Genomic DNA, 20294 nt, shown 5'->3' on the forward strand with positions numbered 1-20294 from the left:
ATGGAAGTAGTACATCCAGGATTGGGCTCAGACAGGTCCAAAGGGCACAGTAAGTTATATGAATGGGTGGCCCAGACCCATGCCACCTGCCTCCATTGCACCATTCCTTCTCTCTTAGCTTATACCTATGGCCTTGTGGGAGTTTCCGTAAGCCCAGATGACAGATGAAGAATCCTGGGCTGGTTCAGATTATGAGCCTTTTTTTTAATACAAATAAAGTATTTAAATTTAAAATGATGTAAGTTTTACTCCATCGACCTTTCTATTTTTTCCTCAACTGCTTTAACATTCTGAGGAAAAACTAGACACCAAAAGCTACTTAAGATATAGAAGGCTGGGCACGGTTGCTCACGCCTGCAATCCCAGAACTTTGAGGGGGCCAAGGCAGGTGGATCACCTGATGTCAGGAGTTTGAGACCAGCCTGACCAACATGGCGAAACCCCTTCTCTACTGAAAATACAAAAATTACCCAGGCGTGGTGGCATGCGCCTGTAATCCCAGCTACTCAAGAGGCTGAGGCAGGAGAATCGCTTGAACCTGGGAGGCAGGGGTTGCAGTGAGCCGAGATCGTGCCACTGCACTCCAGCCTAGGTGACAGAGCCAGACTCTGTCTCAAATAGAAAAGGAAAGAAGAAAAAGAAGGGGGAAGGGGAAGGGAAAGGAAGGGAAGGGAGGGGAGGGGAGGGGAGGGGAGAGGAGGGAAGAGGAAGGGAGGGGAGAGGAGGGGAGGGGAGGGGAAGGGAGGGGAGGGGAGGGGAGGGGAAGGGAGGGGAGGGGAGGGGAGAGGAGGGGAAGGGAGGGGAGGGGAGGGTTGACTGTTTTCCTCAGACTGGAGCCTGAACCAGGGGCCTGAGATAATCAGTAAGGCCCCATTTAACATTCTGTAGGTTCTCCACACTACCCATAGAGGGGGCCATATGGTGCTGTTCTGGATTTTCATCATAACTTTAAGGGAAATTTCCACAATGTCCAGAGCCTCAAAGTCCTGGAAATGAAGGAGGGAATGTCCTCAAGCTTCTTGCAGCAGGAACCCACTTAGGTGGCACCAACCTGTTTCCAAATGGAACAGTTTATCTATAAAGGAAAAGTGATGGCTTTTACATCCTAAATCTGAAGAATCTAATTCTGCTGGCAGCTCATGCCATTGTTGCCACTGAAAACTCTTCTGATGTCAGTCTCATATCCTCCTGGAATCCTAGCCAGCGGGCTGAGCTGAAGTTTGCTGCTGCCACAGGGGCCGCTCCTGTTGCTGGCCACTTCACTCCTGGAACCTTCACTAACCAGGTCCAGGCAGCCTTCTGGGAGCTGCGTCTGTTGGTGGATACTGATCCCAGTGTGACCACTGGCCTCTCACAGAGGCAACTTATGATAACCTACCCACCATGCCTCTGTGGAACACAGGTTCTCCTCTGCACTGTGTGGGTATTTCCATCCCATGCAGCAAGGGAGCTCACTCAGGGGCTCTGATGTGTGGGATGCTGGCTCAGGAAGTTCTGCACATGCCTGGCACTGTCTCCCGTGGACACCCACGAGTGGTCATGCCTGATCTCTGCTTCTACAGAGATCCTGAAGAGATCGAAAAGCTCACACCTATAATCCCAGCACTTTGGGAGGCTGAGATGGGTGGATCACGAGGTCAGTAGATCAAGACCATCCTGGCTAACATGGAAAAATTGGCCGGGTGTGATGGTGCGTTCCTATAATCCCAGCTACTCGAGAGGCTGAGGCAAGAGAATCACTTCAACCCCAGAGTGGGAGGTTGCAGTGAGCCAAGATCATTGCAAGCCATTGCACTCCAGCTCTGGCAACAAGAGTGAAACTCCATCTCAAAATAAAAAAAAGTTCAGGTTCAGTGGCTCATGCCTGTAATCCTAGCATTTTTGGGAGGCTGAGGCAGGTGGATCACTAAAGGTCAGGAGTTTGAAACCAGCCTGGCCAATATGGTGAAACCCCGTCTCTACTAAAAGTACAAAAAATTAGCTGGGTATGGTGGTGTGCACCTGTGGTCCCAGCTACTTGGGAGATGGAGGCAGAGGTTGCAGTGAGCTGAGATCTTGCCACTGCACTCCAGCCTGGGTGACAGAGCAAGACTCCGTCTCAAAAAAAAGAGAGAAAAGGTCCCCAAAGCCAGAACCTAGCTTTGCACAGTGCCCAGAACATAGTTAAGTGTTCATGTAACGCTATGATTCCCCAATGGGAAATTTTAGAAGAAACTGAAACTTCAAACCTTAGTTAGATTAAAAAGCTACAGTCTTGCTGGGCCTGGTGGCTCACGCCTGTAATCCCAGCACTTTGGGAGGTGGAGGGGGGCAGATCACCTGAGATCAGGAGTTTGAAACCAGCCTGGCCAACATGGTGAAACCCTGTTTCTACTAAAAAAAAAAAATTAGCCGGGTGTGGTGGTGGGCACCTGTAATCTCAGCTACTTGAGACGCTGAGGCAGGAGAATCGCTTGAACCAGGGAGGCTGAGGTTTCAGTGAGCCGAGATTGCACCACTGTCCTGGGCGGCAGGGCAAGGCTGTGTCTCAAGAAAAAAACAAACAAAAAAAAATGACAGTCTTAAACTAATGTGTTTGACTAAGATGGATAACAGAGATTGGATTTACATTGGATTCCATTTTAAACAACTAAAGAATTGACAAAATATATGAAATAAGCATTTTCAGACATCACATTTTCAGCACAGGGCAGTCATGCTTCAGAAAGGAAATATATGAATGCCCGGCTGAGTGCTAGGAGCATTTCCAGGCCAGAGCAAAAATAAAGCAAAGCGTAGAGCCTGGTCATGTCCCTGAGCTGAGGTAGCATTGGGTGGTTGGGGAGGCCCAGGTGGCTAGTGTTAGCAGGACAGAGTACTGGAGAGGAGAGAGTTACATACCGGGAGATCCAGAGAGCTGCAGAAGGCTCCCTTCGAGTCTTCAGCTAAAGACAAATCAGCACAGGCATGTATAGAAGCCACCTGAGGCCAGGCACAGTGGCTCACCCCGTAATCGCAGCACTTCGGGAGGTTGATCACTCGGCATGTCCGAATACTGCCTGCATCATCTCATGACACGTACATCCTGCCCACGTGTGTGAAATGAAGCAGAGGATGTATTGTGAACACTGGTGGTCTTGGCCTCTTGTGTTGGTGGCATTGTCCCTAGTCTATATTTCCCACTATTGTTATTATTATTATTAAGTTGGGGTTTTGCTCTGCCACCCAGGCTGGAGTACAGTGGTGTCATCATGGCTCACTGCATCCTCTAGATCCTGGGCATAAGGAATTCTCCTGTCTCAGCCTCCCCTAGTAGCTAGGACTACAGCTGTTGCCACTACACCTGGGTAATTTCCTTTTCTGAGACAGAGTTTTACTCTGTTGCCCATGCTGGAGTGCATGGCACTGCAATCTCCACCTCCTGGGTTTAAGTGATTCTCCTGCTTCAGCCTCCGGAGTAAACCTGGGATTACAGGTACCTGCCACCATGCCCAGCTAGTGTGTGTATGTGTGTGTATGTCTGTGTGTGTGTGTGTGTGTGTGTGTGTGTGTGTTTGAGATGGAGTCTTGCGCTGTCATCCAGGCTGTAGTGCAGTGGCATGATCTTGGCTCACTGCAACTTCCACCTCCTGGGTTTAAGCAATTTTCTTGTCTTAGTCTCCTGAGTAGCTTGGATTACAGGCTCCCGCCAGCACACCCAGCTAATTTTTGTATTTTTAGTGGAGACGAGGTTTCACCCTGTTGGCCAGGCTGGTCTTGAACTCCTGACCTCAAGTGATCTACCCACCTCAGCTTCCCAAAGTGCTGTGATTACAGGTGTGAGCCACTGCACCCGGCCATTTTGTTTGTGCTTTTGTTTTTGTTTTTGTTTTTGTTTTTATTTTTTTTTTAAGTAGAGACAGGGTTTCACCATGTTTGCCAGGCTGTCTCAAACTCCTGACCTCAAATGATCCACCAGCTCCGCTTCCCTAAGTGCTGGGATTACAGGTGTGAGCCACTGTGCCTGGCCTATTTTTTAATTTTTTGTAGAGACTGGGTCTCACTATGTTGTCCAGGCTGGTCTTGAACTCCTGAGCCCAGGCAGTCCTCCCAACTTGGCCTTCCAAAGTTTTGGGACTACAGGCATCAGCTACTATGGGCTGTTATTTTGTATTGTCCAAAAATGTAGCTTTCCAACTAGTTAAAGTTGTTGAACTTTAACTTTTATGTAATATCTTCAGTCCTTAGTATCCTCTACATTTGGGATAAATGTTGTCTTTTGTTTTCAACTACTTTTTCTTTGGCTTATTCTATGTGAGAGTATGTGTGTGTATATGTGTGTGTTTTCTTAATTCATCTGGATTGCTGTGTCAGTTTTCTATGTGAATTTCCAGTTACTGCCACAGTATTCATTTTAGAATGCTTCCTTTTTTTCTGCTGCTTTTTGCTATCCATTTTCTCATATAGTAAACATCTGTTTCTGGGGAAAAAAAAACACTCAGAAATAACATAAATGATAAAATTAGCAGAAAAAGACAATAAACAGATATTATATTACATATGTTCAAGAAAGTAGAAAAAAACCATAGGTGGGCCAGGAGCAGTGCCTCACACCTGAAATCCCAGTACTTTAGGAGGCCGAGGTGGGCAGATCATGAGGTCAAGAGATCAAGACAATCCTGGCCAATATGGTGAAACCCTGTCTCTACTAAAAATACAAAAATTAGCTAGGCATGGTAGTGTGCACCTGTAGTCCCAGCTACTCAGGAGGCTGAGGCAGGAGAATTGCTTGAACCTGGGAGGCAGAGGTTGCGGTGAGCCGAGATTGCACCACTGACCTCCAGCCTGGTGAAAGAGCAAGACGCTGCCAAAAAAAAGAAAAAAGAAAAACAAACCATAGGCATTAAAGGAAAACAAATTATGTAAAAAGACCCAAATAGAAATTTTAGGGATACAGCCAAGAGTGGGTGGCACATGCCTGTAGTCCCAGCTACTGGGGAGGCAGAGGGAGAAGAATTGCTTGAACCCAGGAGGTGGAGGTTACAATGAGCTGAGATTGTGCCACTGCACTCCAGCCTGGGCAACAGAGTGAGACTCCATCTCAAAACAAAACAAAACAAAACAAAAAACCAGAACTTACCAGGATAAAAAATATGTGTAATGGAATTAATAGCAGATTACATAATAAACAAAAGAAGATTCGTGAAACATAAGGATATAGTAATAGAAGTTTTCAAAAATGAAACATTGAGAAAAAAGACTGAAAACAACATAAAGTACCAGTGAGCTATGGGACAAATCAAATGTCCTAATGTATGAGCTGGAATCTAGTAGGAGAGGAGGTATAAGAGGGAACAAGAAAAATTCTAATATTTTAAATAATAGTGGCTTTAGTGGGCTGGGCACAGTGGCTCATGCCTGTAATCCCAGCACTTTGGGAGGGCGAGGCGGGCAGATCATGAGGTCAGGAGATCAAGACCATCCTGGCTAACACAGTGAAACCCCGTTTCTACTAAAAATATAATAATAATAATAATAATGGCTTCAAATGTTCTACATTTGATGGAAACTATATGTCCATAGATCCAAGAAAATCAATGAACTCCAGACAAAAGAAACATGAAATTATACTACATATTACTGTATTATATATATACTATATATTACAATCAGATTGCTTAAAATCAGAGATTAAGAGAAAATATTAAAAGTAGTCAGAGAAGGCCAGGCACGGTGGCTCACACCTGTAATCACAGCACTTTGGGAGGCCGGAGGTGGGTGGATCACGAGGTCAGGAGTTCAAGATCAGCCTGGCCAAGATAGTGCAACCTCTTCTCTACTAAAAATACAAAAAAATTAGCCAGATATGGTGGCTGGTACCTGTAATCCCAGCTACTCAGGAGGCTGAGGCAGGAGAATTGCTTGAACCTGGGAGGTGGAGGTTGCAGTGAGCTGATATCATGCCACTGCACTCCAGCCTGGCGACAGAGAGAGACCATCTCAAAAAGAAAAAAAAGTAGTCAGAGAAATAAGATATTGCACAGAGAGGAAAAAATATAAAAATGACTGCCGATTTCTTGTTAGAAGACAAAAATAAAGCAAGTGAGAAGACATTGGGGCAATATCTTTGTTGGAAATAGATGCTCGGTGCCACAAAGAAAAATTAGCACTGAGACAAAGGATCTCTCAGCAATGCAATTTTTACTTCCTGGACTGCAGGAAGTGTACTCTCACTAGCCATCTTGCCACAAAAGTACAGTGAACAAAGGAAAACACACAAATGTATCCCTTACACATTTGGTTGGAGCCAGACCTCACAATCTAAACTAAAACCTGACTGGCTAATAACTTAAAACTTTTCTAAGTAGGTAAAAGCAGTGGAAAGCTGGGACATGCCCGTGAGCACATCCAGCACAGACATCTTGGTTAAAGTACAAGGACATAGAATGTACTAAGTGCCTGTAAGCATGGCATGTCTAACAGCTACATAGATTAGCTAATAACAAAGTTGTTAGCACACTTTAACAAGAAAGGAAACTTTAAAAAGGAACTTTTCTACTTCCCACAATCTTTAAACTACTAAAAGAAAAAACATCTAAAAAAAATGAGAGGCTGGGCATGGTAGCTTACACCTGTAATCCCAGCACTTTGGGAGGCCAAGGCAGGAGGACTGCTTGAAGCCAGGAGTTCGAGACCAGCCTGGGCAAAATGGCAAAACCTTGTCTCAATAACAAATACAAAAATTAGCCAGGTGTGGTCTAGCACACACCTGTAGTCCTAGCTACTTGAAACACTGAGATAGGATGATCACTTGAGCCCAGAAGGTTGAGGCTACAGTGAGCTATGATCACACTCTAGCCTGGGTGACCGTGAGACCCTATCTCAAAACAAACGAATAAAGAAACAGAGGTTATTTTTTGTCCTTTGGTTAGGGAAAGATATTTTAAGGTATTTTATCTCTGTACAGGAGAGCTTCTTCTTTCTTTCTTCCCACTTCTTTCTTGCCTATTAAACTCCTGGCTCCTTAAAACTACAAAAAAAAAAAAAAAAAAAAAAGCCTGGTGAGACATCTCAAGCCTCTAATCCCAGCTGTTCAGGAGGCTGAGATGGGAAGATTACTTCAGGAGTTCCAGACCAACCTGGGCAACATAGTGAGATCTGGTCTCTTAAAAAAAAAGGGTGGGTGTCTGGGTGCAGTGGCTCACACCTGTAATCCCAGAACTTTGGGAGGCCTAGGAGGGCAGATCACCTGAGAACAGGAGTTTGAGACCAGCCTGGCCAACAAGATGAAACCCTGTCTCTACTAAAAATACAAAAATTAGCCAGGTATGGTGGTGGGTGCCTGTAATCCCAGCTACTCGACAGGCTGAACTGTGGGCACAGATCACTTGAGGTCAGTAGTGTGAGACCTTTGAGACCAGCCTGGCCAACATGGTGAGACCCTGTCACTACAAAAAATACAAAATATACAAAAATTAGCTGGGTGTACTGGGACGTGCCTGTAATCCCAGCTACTCAGGAGACTGAGGCAGGAGAATTGCTTGAACTTGTGAGGCAGAGGTTGTAGTGAGCTGAGATCTCGCCACTGATCTCCAGCCTGGACAACAGAGCAAGAGTCTATCTCAAAAAGAAGAAGAAGAAGAAGAAGAAAAAAAACAACAACAAGAAGGCAAAAGATTTAACAAAAAGAGGCAAAAGATTTAAATAGACATTTCACCAAAGATGATATGTGAATAGCAAATAAGCACATAAAAACGTGCTGACCATCATTAGTCCTTAGGGAAATGCAAATTAAAACCACAATAAGATGCCTCTGCACGAACACTAGATCGTCTGAAATGAAAATGTATTAGTGAGGATGTGTACAAACTAAAACAATCACACATGGCAATTTACTGTAAAGTGGTACACAACTTTGGAAAACAGTCTGACCATTTCTTTACTTTTTTTTTTTTTTTTTTTTTTTTTGCAACAGTCTCACTCTGTCAACCAGGCTGGAATGCACTGGCATGATCTCAGCTCACTGCAGCCTCGACCTCCCCAGCTCAGGCAAGAGCTCAGGCAATCCTCTTGCCTCAACCTCCTGAGTATCTGGGACCACAGGCATGTGCCACCACACTGAGCTAATGTTTTGTATTTTTAATAAAAACCAGGATTTGCTATGATGCCTCCCGGGTTCAAGTGATTCTCCAACCTCAGCCTCCAGAGTAGCTGCAATTACAGGTATGCACCACCACGCCCGGCTAATATTTGTATTTTTAGTAGAGATGGGGTTTCACAATGTTGGCCAGGCTGGTTTTGAACTCCTGGCCTCAGGCGATCAACCCGCCTTGGCCTCCCAAAATGCTGGTATTGGGATTACAGGTGTGAGCCGCTGCACCTGGCCCTGACTCTGCAATATCTTTCTTTTTCTTTTCTTTTTCTTTCTTTCTTTTTTTTTTTGAGACGGAGTTTCGCTCTTGTTACCCAGTCTGGAGTGCAATGGCGCGATCTCGGCTCACCGCAACCTCCGCCTCCTGGGTTCAAGCAATTCTTCTGCCTCAGTCTCCTGAGTAGCTGGGATTACAGGCATGCACCACCATGCCCAGCTAATTTTTTGTATTTTTAGTAGAGACGGGGTTTCACCATGTTGACCATGATGGTCTCGATCTCTTGACCTCGTGATCCACCCGCCTCGGCCTCCCAAAGTGCTGGGATTACAGGCGTGAGCCACCGCGCCCGGCCTTCTTTTCTTTTTTTGAGACGGAGTCTCGCTGTTTCACCCAGGCTGGAGTGCAGTGGCGTGATCTCAGCTCACTGCAGCATCCACCTCTGGGTTCTCCTGCCTCAGCCTCCCGGGTATCTGGGATTACATGCATGAACCACCACGCCCCGCTGATTTTTTTGTACTTTTAGTAGAGATGGGGGTTTTGTCATGTTGGTCAGGCTGGTCTTGAACTCCTGACCTCTCTCATAAGGATCTGCTCATCTCAGCCTCCCAAAGTGCTAGGATTACAGGCGTGAGCCACCGTGCCCGGCCTGCAATTTCTTCAAGAGTTTAATATGGGCAGGCACAGTAGCTCATGCCTGTAATCCCAGCACTTTGGGAGGCCAAGGTGGTAGGATTGCTTCCGCCCAGGAGTTGAAGACCAGCTTGGGCAACGTAGTGAAACCCTGTCTCTACTAAAAATACAAAAAATCAGCAGCATGGGGTGGCAAGCGCCTTTGCTTAAACCTGGGAAGTCAAGGCTGCAGTGAGGGGAGATCGTGCCACGGCACTCCAGCCTGGGCAACAGAAAGAGACCTTGACTCAAAAAGAAGAGAAGAGGAGAGGAGAGGGGAGGGGAGGGGAGGGGAGGGGAGGGGAGAAGAAAAGATTTTAACATAGATGTCCCAGATGAACCAGTTTCTCACCACTACATGTTTACTCAAGGAAGAAAAAGCAAAGCAGATGCTTACATATAAACATTGTCCACAAACACATGGAAGCTTTTTAGGGGGAAAATCATTTTTAAATTGACAAATTAACATATATATAGATATTTGCAGTGTATAACAGCATGTTTTAAAATATGCATACATTGTGGAATGGTTAACCAGTAACAAATTCATTACCTCACATACTTGTTATTTATTTGTGGTGATATGGTATAATATGAAATATATTTGGTCTTTGTGCCAGTACGTGTCACCCTGTTACAGAGAAATTCCTAAAATCCTTGGAATTTTCTGAGTGATATGAATGCATTTTTAAATTCACAATGAGCCTTTTTTGTGGATCTTTTTTAATTTTAATTTTTTTTTTCAATAGGTTTTTGGGAAACAGGTGGTGTTAGCCAATTTTTTTTGTTTTTGTTTTTTTGAGATGGAGCCTTGCTCTGTTGCCCAAGCTGGCACAATCTCAGCTCACTGCAACTTCTGCCTCCTAGGTTCAAGTGATTCTCCTGCCTCAGCCTGCTGAGTAGCTGGGATTACAGAGGCTTGCCACCACACCCGGCTAATTTTTTGGATTTTTAGTAGACATGGTTTCACTATATTGGCCAGGCTGGTCTCAAACTCCTGACCTCAGATGATTCACCCGCCTCAGCCACCCAAAGTGCTGGGATTATAGGCATGAGCTACCACGCTGGCAGGCCGAGCCCCGACTTTTTCTGTCTACCTCCGATTCCCTGGTTCAAGTGATTCTCCTGCTTTAGCCTCCCCAGTAGCTGGGATTACAGGTTCCTGCCACCACATCCAGCTAATTTTAATTTTTGTATTTTTAGTAGAGATGGTATTTCACCGTGTTGGCCAGGATGGTCTCCATCTCCTGACTGCGTGATCCACCCACGTCGGCCTCCCAATGTGCTGGGATTACAGGCATGAACCATCTCACCTGGCCATGTTTTTAAATTAATAAAAATTGTAGGGACCGGGCTCAGTGGCTCATGCCTATAATCCTAGCACTTTGGGAGGCTGAGGTGGGTGGATTACTTGAGGTCAGGAGTTCGAGATCAGCCTGGCCAACATGGTGAAACTGTCTCTACTAAAAATGCAAAAATTGCCTGGGTCATATTGGTGCCCGCCTGTCATCCCAGCTACTAGGGAAGTTAAGGAAGAATTGCTTGAACCTGGGAAGCAGAGGTTGCAGTGAGCTGATCGTGCCACCACACTCCAGCTTGGGTGATAGAGCAAGACTCCGTCTCAAAAAAAAAGTTTTTTTTTTAATTAAAATAAACGTTTTTGTTTGTTGTTTGTTTTCTTTGTAGAGATGGGGGTCTCAGTATGTTGCCCAGGCTGATCTTGAACTCCTGTGCTCAAGCAATTCTCCCACATGAGCCTCTCAAAGTGTTGGGATTACAGGTATGAGCCAGGTATGCCCAGGCTAAAGTGCAGTGGCGTGATCACGGTTTACCACAGCCTTGACCTCCATGTCTCAAGTGATCCTCCCTCCTCAGCCTCCTGAGTAGCAGGGACCCTATATGTGAGCCACCACACTCAACGAATTTTAAAATTTTTTGTTGAGATGCGGTCTCCCTTTGTTGACCAGGGCGGTACAAATTATTTTTGGCTGGGTATGGTGGCTCACACCTGTAATCCCAGCACTCGGGGAGGCTGAGTGGGTGAATTGCTTGAGCTCAGGAGTTCGAGACCAGCCTGGGCAACATGGTGAAACCATCTCCCCCCAAAATACAAAAAATTAGCTGAGCATGGTGGCCTGTGCCTGTAGTCCCAGCTACTCAGTGGGCTGAGATGGGAGTCTCACTTGATCATGGGAGCTGGAAGCGAGCCGAGATCTCCCCACTGCACACCAGGCTGGGTGACAGTGCGACCCCATCTCAAAAAGAAAATTATTATTATTTTTTGAGGTGGAGTTTTCACTCTTGTTGCCCAGGCTGGAGTGCAGTGTCGCAATCTCGGCTCACTGCAACCTCTGCCTCCCTGGTTCAAGCAATTTTCCTGCCTCAGCCTCCCAAGTAGCTGGAATTACAGGCATGTGCCACCACATTCGGCTAATTTTTTTTTTTTTGTATTTAGTAGAAACGGGGTTTCACCATGTTGGTCAGGTTGGTCTCCAACTCCTGACCTTAGGTGATCCACCCACCTCAGCCTCCCAAAGTGCTGGGATTACAGGGGTGAGCCACTGGGCCTGGCTGAACATTAGTTTTTTAGGGTATTCAAATAATTTATCAAGAAAGAATTCCAGTTAATAAATGCTGAGTAAGTGATGGAATTGGAATGAACTGAAGCAATAATCTGCTAAAACTCTTTGGTGAAAAGTGAATGGTGAACATTGTAAAGGAAGAATCAGGCTGACAATTCCATAAATTAACAAGAGAAACAACCAGGCATTGTGTGCCTCTGATACAATAGGAAGTATTCTTGACACCTATGAAGTTTCCTGCCATTGAAGTGAACTTGAATCTAGTCAAGCCTCTAGATCAGCACTGTCCAAATAGAACTTTCTGCAATGATGAAAATATCTTTGTGTACTGTCCAATACTGTAGTCATTACCCACATATGATTATTGAGTGCTTAGCCAGGAAGCAAGATCAAGGAACTAACTTTTTAATTTTAGTTAAATTTTAATTAATTTCGTTTATTTATTTTTTAAGATAGTATCTCGGCTCACTGCAACCTCTGTTTCCCAGGTGCAAGCAATATCCCCACCTCAACCTCCCTAGTAGCTGGGATTACAGGCATGAGCCACCACAACAAACTTCGTTTTGAGACGGAGTCTCACTCTGTCACCCAGGCTGGAGTGCAGTGGCACAATCTCGGCTCACTGCAACCTCTGCCTGCCGAGTTCAAGCAATTCTCTTGCCTCAGCCTCCCAAGTAGCTGGGACTATAGGCATGCGACACCATGCCCAGCTAATTTTTTGCATTTTTAGTAGAGACGGAGTTTCACGTGCTGGCCAGGCTGGTCTTGAACTCCTGACCTCCTGATCTACCCGCCTTGGTCTCCCAAAGTGCTGGGATTACAGGCATGAGCCACCACACACACCTGTATTTTTAGTAGAGACAGGATTTCACCATGTTGGCCAGGCTGGTCTCTAATTCCTGACCTCAAGTGACCTTGGCCCCCCAAAGTGCTGGGATTACAGGCGTGAGCCACCACTCCTGGCGGTTTGGGTTTTTTTGAAACAGGCTCTCATTCGGTTAGCCAGGCTGGAGAGTAGTGGTGCGACCACGACTCACTGCCCCCTTGACTTTCTAGGTTTAAGGGATCCTCCCACCTGCTTCAGCCTCCTGAGTAGCTGGAACTACAGGCACGTGCTACCACACCCAGCTAATTTTTTCTATTTTTTGTAGAAACAGGGTCTCACTATGTTGCTCAGGCTGCTTTCCAACTCCAACTCCTCTCACCTCAGCTTCCCAAAGTGCTGGGATTACAGGAGTGAGCCACCGCACCCACATTCACCATTTATGTAAGTAGAGTCGTATTATATATATATTGTTCTCCAACACTGCTTTTTCATTTCATGTGGCTTAGCTATCTTTTTTTTTCCTTTTTTTGAGATCTGTCCTCTGCCCCTAGGTTCTAGCAATTTATTTTTTCCATGTGGCTTAGCTTAGGATATAATATATGGGGGACCACTGCATTCTTTTTAGAAGTTGCATAGTATTCCATAAAATAAACTATATCATGTTTTTAAATACCAAGTTTTATTTTATTCTTCATTTTTTAACACATTTTATGATGGAAATTTTCAAACATGAACAAAAATAGAAAGAATCCTGTATGAAAGAAAGAATCCTATGATGAACAACCATATACCCATCACCCAGTTTTAACATTTATCGTTATGTAGTCAATCTTATTTCATATATTCTTTTTAAAAAATTTTTTTTTTCTTTTTCTGAGGATATGCGAAGTAAATTTCATATATTCCTTTCCACTCTCATTTCTTCTCCCCTTTTGCTGGATTATTTTTTTTAAAAAAAATTTTTAGATAAGGTTGGGCACCATGGCTCACGCCTGTAAACCCAGCACTTTGGGAGGCTGAGGTGGCTGGATATCCTTGAGGTCAGGAGTCGGAGACTAGCCTGGCTGACATGGCAAAATCCTGTCTCCACTAAAAATACAAAAATTAGCCAGGCGTGGTGGGGAGGGGGAGCCTATAATCACAGCTACTTAGGAGGCTAAGGCAGGAGAATCACTTGAACCTAGGAGGCAGAGGTTTCAGCGAGCCAACATCATGCCACTGCACTCTAGCCCGGACAACAGAGTGAGACTCAGTCTCAAAAAAAATTTTTTTTAAATAAAAAATGAAGCCTGGCCAACATGGCAAAGCACGTGCCTGTAGTCCTAGCGATTTGGGAATCTGAGGTAAGAGAATTGCTTGAACCTGGGAAGTGGAGGTTGTAGTGAGCCAAGATTGAGCCACTGCACTTCAGCTTGGGCGACAGAGTGAGACTTGTCTCAATATAAATAAATAAATTAATTAAATAAAATAAAATATAAAATCCCAGATGCATCATTTTGCCTACAAATACTTCAGTATGGATCTTTAAAAGATAACAATTTTTAAGCATAACCACACGCCATTATAGTACAAATCAGAATTTCAAGTAATTATTGGCTGAGTGTGGTGGCTCATGCCTGTAATCCTAACACTTTTGGAGGCAGAGGCAGGAGGATCATCTGAGGTCAGGAGTTCAAGACCAACCTGGCCAACATGGTGAAACCCTGTATCTACTAAAAAAAAAAAAAAAAAGGCCAGGAACAGTGGTTCATGCCTGTAATCCCAGCACGTTGGGAGGCCGAGGTGGGTGGATCACTTGAGGTGAGGAGTTCAAGACCAGCCTGGCCAAGATAGTGAACGCTGTTTCTACTAAATGTACAAAAATTAGGTGGGTGTGGTGGCAGGCACCTGTAATCTCAGCTACTCGGGAGGCTGAGGCATGAGAATTGCTGGAATTTGCGAGGCAGAGGCTGTAGTGAGCCGAGATCGTGCCACTACGCTCCAACCTGGATGACAGAACAAGACTTTGTTTCAAAAAAAAAAAAAAAGCTGGCCAGTTGTGGTGGCTTACACCTGTAATCCCATCACTTTGGGAGGCTGAGATGGGCGGATCATCTGAGGTCAGGAGTTTGAGACCAGCCCGGCCAACATGGTGAAACCCTGTCTCTACTGAAAATACAAAAATTAGCCAGTCCTGGTGGCAGTGCACCTGTAGTCCCAGATACTGAGAAGGCTGAGGCAGGAGAATTAATTGAGCTTGGGAGGCAGAGGTTGAAGTGAGCTGAGATCAGGTCACTGCACTACAGCCTGGGTGACATAATTAATTTACTCAAAGCTTTATATGACACAGGAGCCCTCAGAAAGGAAGACCCCGCCCCCCACCCCAAGGCATTATTTCTTACAGAAAAATTATAGAGACAACTTCAGTGTCCATCAAGAGAGGAATGAACAGTTAAAGTATAACATATCCATATTATGCATTAATTGTGGACAAATGTTCAACACATATTTTTTTAAACAATTTTTGTAGGGACAAGAGCTTGCTATGTGGTCCAGGTTGGTCTCTAACTCCTGGCCTGAAGGAATCCTCCTTCTTAGCCGCCTCAGGTGCTGGGATTATAGGTTCCAGCCACTATGACCAGCCTTATTTTTGAATATAAAATGCAAGATGAACAATATGTGAATCACCCACATTAGAAAAATACCAAAGAACCCCAACTATATACTTTCTCCCTCTCTAACATAAAAATAAGTTTATTTATTTATTTGTTTATTTTTTGAGACGGAGTCTGGCTCTGTCACCCAGGCTGGAGTGCAGTGGTGCAATCTCACTGCAACCTCTGCCCCCAGGGTTCTAGCGATTCTCCTGCTTCAGCCTTCAGAGTAGCTGGGATTAAAGACACATGCCACCACACCCGGATAATTTTGTATTTTCACAAAATTAAGACGGGTTTTCATCATGTTGGCCAGGCTGGTTTCAAACTCCTGACCTCAGGTGATTCGTCTGCCTCAGCCTCCCAAAGTGCTCGGAGTACATGCATGAGGCACTACACCTGGCAAAAAATAAGTTTAAAATGATACACACAACTATTAATTGTGCTTACCCCGATGGAAAGAGGTGTATTTTCACCTTTTTGCTTTGTAGAGGTCTATAAAAAAATTTTTTTGTTTTTATTTTGAGATGGAGTCTGGCTCTGTTACCCAGGCTGGACCACAGTGGCACAATCTCTGCTCACTCTAACCTCCATCTCCTGGGTTCAACAGATTCTCCTGAGGCCTATATAATTTTAATTAAAAAGAGAGTGAGCATCATAACATTTATAAATCTGAGAAAAACACTACGTGTTTTCTTTTCTTTCTTTTTTTTTTGGAGATCTCTGCCTCCCGGATTCAAGCGATCCTCCTGCCTCAGCCTCATGAGCAGCTGGGATTACAGGCGCGTGTCACCACACCCAGCAAATATTTGCATTTTTAGTAAAGATGGGGTTTCACTATTTTGGCCAGGATGGTCTCGATCTCTTGACCTCAAGATCCGCCCACCTCAGCCTCCCAAAGTGCTGGGATTATAGGCGTGGGCCACCGTGCCCAGCCAGTACCTGGTGTTTTCTTAACCACTTGATTCTATGAGCTCGTATCCAGACTATGGACCTGAAATGTTAAAACCACAAATGTGGCCGGGCACTGTGGCTCACGCCTGTAATCCCAGCACTTTGGGAGGCCGAGGCAGGCTGATCACGAGGTCAGGAGTTCAAGATCATCCTGGCTAACACGGTAAAACCTCATATCTACTAAAAATACAAAGAAAATTAGCCGGGCGTGGTGGCTCGCGCCTGTAATCCCAGCTACTCGGACGCTGAGGCAGGAGAATCGCTTGAATCTGAGAGGCGGAGGTTGCGGTGAACGGAGATTGCTCCATTGCACTCCAGCCTGGGCGACAGAGCAAGACTCCGTCTCAAAACAAACAAAAAACCGACAATGTACTTATTTATATAGCATTAGCAATGGCTCCCATATAGTTCAGGCTCTGTACAGAGCTGCATTCAAATAATCACGGTCAAGAATCCAGAAAGGCCTGGCAGGTGGCTCACGTCTACAATCTCAGGACTTCGGGAGGCCCAGGCAGACGGATCACCTGAGGTCACGTGTTCGAGACCAGCCTGGCCGACAAGGAGAAACCCTATTTCTACTAAAAATAGAAAAATTAGCCGGGCATGGAGGCACGCGCCTGTAATCCCAGCTATTCAGAAAGCTGAGGCAAGTTAATCGCTTGAACCCGGCAGCTGGAGGTTGCGGTGAGCCGAGATTTCGCCACTGCACTCCAGCCTGGGCGACAGAGTAAGTCTCCGCCTCGGGGAGAAAAAAAAAAAATCCAGAAAGAAAGATAGAACAAAGCAGTTGAAATTTTTATTTGCATGAGTTCAAAGTCTATTAACATCTTCTTATCTAGTCCCTGTAGTTCCCGTAGAGACTTTCTTATTCTAAATGCCCAAATCTTTCTCAGGTTTCCTCCAACTCCCACTCTTTTCTCAGCCCTTCTGTTAATTCACATAAATGTCCTAAGCCGGGCCGGGCGCGGTGGCTCACGCCTGTAATCCCAGCACTTCGGGAGGCCGAGGCGGGTGGATCACGAGGTCAATAGATCGAGACCATCCTGGTCAACATGGTGAAACCCCGTCTCTACTAAAAATACAAAAAATTAGCTGGGCACGGTGGTGCGTGCCTGTAATCCCAGCTACTCAGGAGGCTGAGGCAGGAGAATTGCCTGAACCCAGGAGGCGGAGGTTGCGGTGAGCCAAGATCGTGCCATTGCACTCCAGCCTGGGTAACAAGAGCGAAACTCCGTCTCAAAGGAAAAAAAAAAAAAAAAGTCCGAAGCCTCTGGGTTTTCTGAAGCAAGTGGTCATATTTCTGCATCCAAAAAGATCACAAAACTTGGTTAGTGAAGACTCTTCTTTAGTTGAGGGTGGCGAAGCTTGGCCCCATTCACATATTGAGGGTATTTCTCCAAAAAAAGGTTTTTTTGAGATGGAGTCTTGCTCTGTCGCTCAGGCTGGAGTGTAGCGGCGCGCTGCAACTTCCGCCTCCGAGGTTCAAGCAATTCTCCTGCCTCAGCCTCCTGAGTAGCTGGGATTACAGGCGCGCACCACCACGCCCGGCTAATTTTTGTATTTTTAGTAGAGACGACGGTTTCACCATGTGAGTTAGGCTGGTCTAGAACTCCTGACCTCGTGATCCGCCCACCTCACCCTCCCAAAGTGTTGGGATTACAGCTGTGAGCCACCGCGCCGCGCCCCAAATTTGATTTTGTTAATATTTAGTTCATGTGTATCACAGCGGATCGTCCTAACCTGATTCTATTTTGAGAAAAGAAATTAAGTAGGGGGCTGGGAGCGTTGGCTGACGCCTATAATCCCAGCATTTTAGGGGGACCGAGGCGGGCGGATCACGAGGTCAGGAGATAGAGACCATCCTGGCCAACATGGTGAAACCTCATCTCTACTAAAATACAAAAAATTAGCCAGGCGGGGTGGCGCGCGCCTGAAGTCCCAGCTACTCGGGAGCCTGGGCAGGGGAATCGCTTCAACCCGGGAGGCGGAGGTTGCAGTGAGCCGAAATCACGCCACTGCACGCCAACTTGGCGACAGAGCAAAACTCCGTCTCAAAAAAAAAAAAAAAAAAAAAAAAAAGTAAGTAGGGGCATTGCTATTATTTGTATTCCTCACTTCTTAAATTTGTTTGCTATGTTGAGGTTAAAAAAAAAAAAGATTACAGATCTTCAGAACGCCCCAATGCCAGGGGGCTGCTGGTGTTTGTCAAGGTGTAGCTTAAAAGCATGTTTATTCCCATGCTCGATCCCAAATATTCGAATTAAGCCTTCAGTAGTTGTTACAAGTCACCCGCTTTCTTTCCCGAGGAATGTTAAAGATTAAGAGAGGCAGTTAAGTCAGAGCCTGCCCACCCTCCCAGCTCTTAGGGCGATGTCCTTGCTCATTTGGAGACCGATTCAGTCCCCATTTGGCCCCCAAAGTACATGAGGATGAGGATTTTGGAGACATTTTCTTAGGAAGAACAGAGCTGTGAAAACACAGTTCCGTAGGTCTGGCCAATAGCTACATCTTTCCATCCCAACAAAGTATAAGCCGCAATTCACTCTCCCTGGCACCTGAACTTTGGGGTAGCGATTAACTCTGATCCCAAGTCATCAGGCAAGTAAAAAAAATCCTTAAGTGATTACGCCTGTTTGGAGGCTTGCAGGGCACTAGAGGATGGAGAAAGGTGAATCGAGGTGCTCTTTAGCACGTTCCTAGCCTGCTAACCCGCCATGTCTAACATAGCTAAGGGCTGCCGACGCCATTTTGCAGGGTGGGCTGCGCAGACTCTTGGCGGGAGGCCAACGCGCTTGAGCGGGAGAAGACGTGGAAGTGTTGGAGGTGGGGAGCCCGCGCTACGAGTAAAAAGCACGCGTGCGCAAAGGCGACGGCGGCGGAGGGGTGGGGCCGGTGTACGAGTGCGCGTGCTCGGTGGGAGCCCGCGGAGTACCTGGAGGAGGTCGGGGACGAGGTAGAAAGGAGTGGGGTTGAAAAGCGCTTGCGCAGGAGGGCTACGGTAACGGCAGGGGAGGGCTCCGGAGCACGCGCGCGGAGGCGGGACTTGAGCGTTCTCGCGAGATCTTCAGTGCTTTATATAAGCGCGGGGCGCCTGCGTCCTTTCCCTGGCGTGAGTCCGTCCTGCGCGGCTGTTCTTTTGAGCAGTGGTCGTTTATCTCCGTCCGCCTTCTCTTCCACCTAAGTGCGTGTCGCCACCCGATGGAAGATTCCATGGACATGGACATGAGCCCCCTGAGGCCCCAGAACTATCTTTTCGGTAACTGCTGGGAGGAGCTGGAGCGAGGCCGAGCGGGGCCTGTTGGCGGTGAGGGTGGGGGTGGGGGGCGGGAATCTGGCTGCTGCCGGGTCTGGCGGAGACCGCCAGACCGGCTAGAGGCCTGAGCGGGTGGGAAGAGCTGCTGGAGCTCTGAATCTGGAGGGATTGAATTCGGGAGGGAGCCGGTGGCGTGAAGGGGTGAGAAGACGAGCAGAGTGAAGAGCCTGTGGCGTGAGCGGTCCGAGGCCCAGGGCCTAAGGTAAAGAGGAATCGACTGCCAGAAAGTTCGGCCGTTGCCGGGAATGCGCCGCGGAGCTCTGGGCGTGGTTTATTTCCTAACGGTGTTCATTCGTACGCTTCTAGTCCTAGACTCCTGGGCTAGTGATCCAGGAGGCTGGGTTCACCGGGAAGCGTGGGCCTACTTGTTGAAGCGGGGGATAGATGAATAGCCTGGCGGCGTTGTTCTCCTGTCCCCAGGCCTCAGAGTCTGGAGCTGCCGGATCCGGACTTCATTCGCGTGCTTCGGCCAGTTACTGGGGGAGGGGAGGCGCGGCGTGAGGAGGCCGCTACTGCTGGGAGCACGTGGTTGCCACGTGGTTGGGGGAGGGCGGGGGTGTGGGCGCTACATCCGGGGCTCACCGGAGTCTTGGCACTCCCGAGCTGGGGATGCTGTGGTTCAGTTGAAGTGGGAAACGTTCGGAGGCTGGTAGCACCAGGAATCTGGAGGTCTTTGTTCAGTGCTTGCAGCATGTAATATGATGGCAGCTCCATTTTTGAGACCCTTTTCTGTCTCTGCGGTAGGTGGAGCTAGCCCCACTTTGCAGGTGATGATACTGGTGCCAGATACAAACTCACTTAACGAAGGTTGTACTTAAGGCAGAGGCTAAGTCTAAACCAAGGCGCTAGACTCCGTAGCGGGTGCTTCGTGCATATTAATGAGGCTTCCGTTTTGGGGGGAGGTCCTCCCATGCCGCCATTTGTGTGGCATTGACCAAACAACTTTGATAAACTAGAAGACTGTTCGGTTTGAATCAAATGAAGACC

At 46.7% G+C, this 20294-nt stretch overlaps 1 protein-coding gene and 1 pseudogene across 4 annotated transcripts in view; both read left to right on the forward strand.

Moving 5' to 3' along the window:
* LOC110568571 (small ribosomal subunit protein uS2B-like) lies at positions 1–19175 on the forward strand (annotated as a pseudogene).
* Positions 19092–20294, forward strand: part of NPM1 (nucleophosmin 1) — a 16138-nt gene continuing 14935 nt past the window's right edge. For 2 of the 4 annotated variants that reach the window (XM_064376551.1, XM_064376554.1), the window contains exon 1: positions 19097–19298. In XM_064376551.1, the coding sequence (XP_064232621.1) occupies positions 19193–19298 (106 nt within the window). In that variant the 5' untranslated portion in view covers positions 19097–19192. Of the gene's footprint in view, positions 19299–20294 lie in introns of all 4 variants that reach the window. The other 2 variants (XM_064376555.1, XM_064376552.1) reach the window with 2 other exon arrangements.

The sequence above is a fragment of the Aotus nancymaae genome, unplaced genomic scaffold, assembly GCF_030222135.1.
Source record: "Aotus nancymaae isolate 86718 unplaced genomic scaffold, 86718_ANA_hifiasm-v0.15.2.pri h1tg000015l_1, whole genome shotgun sequence".
Lineage (NCBI taxonomy): Eukaryota > Metazoa > Chordata > Mammalia > Primates > Aotidae > Aotus > Aotus nancymaae.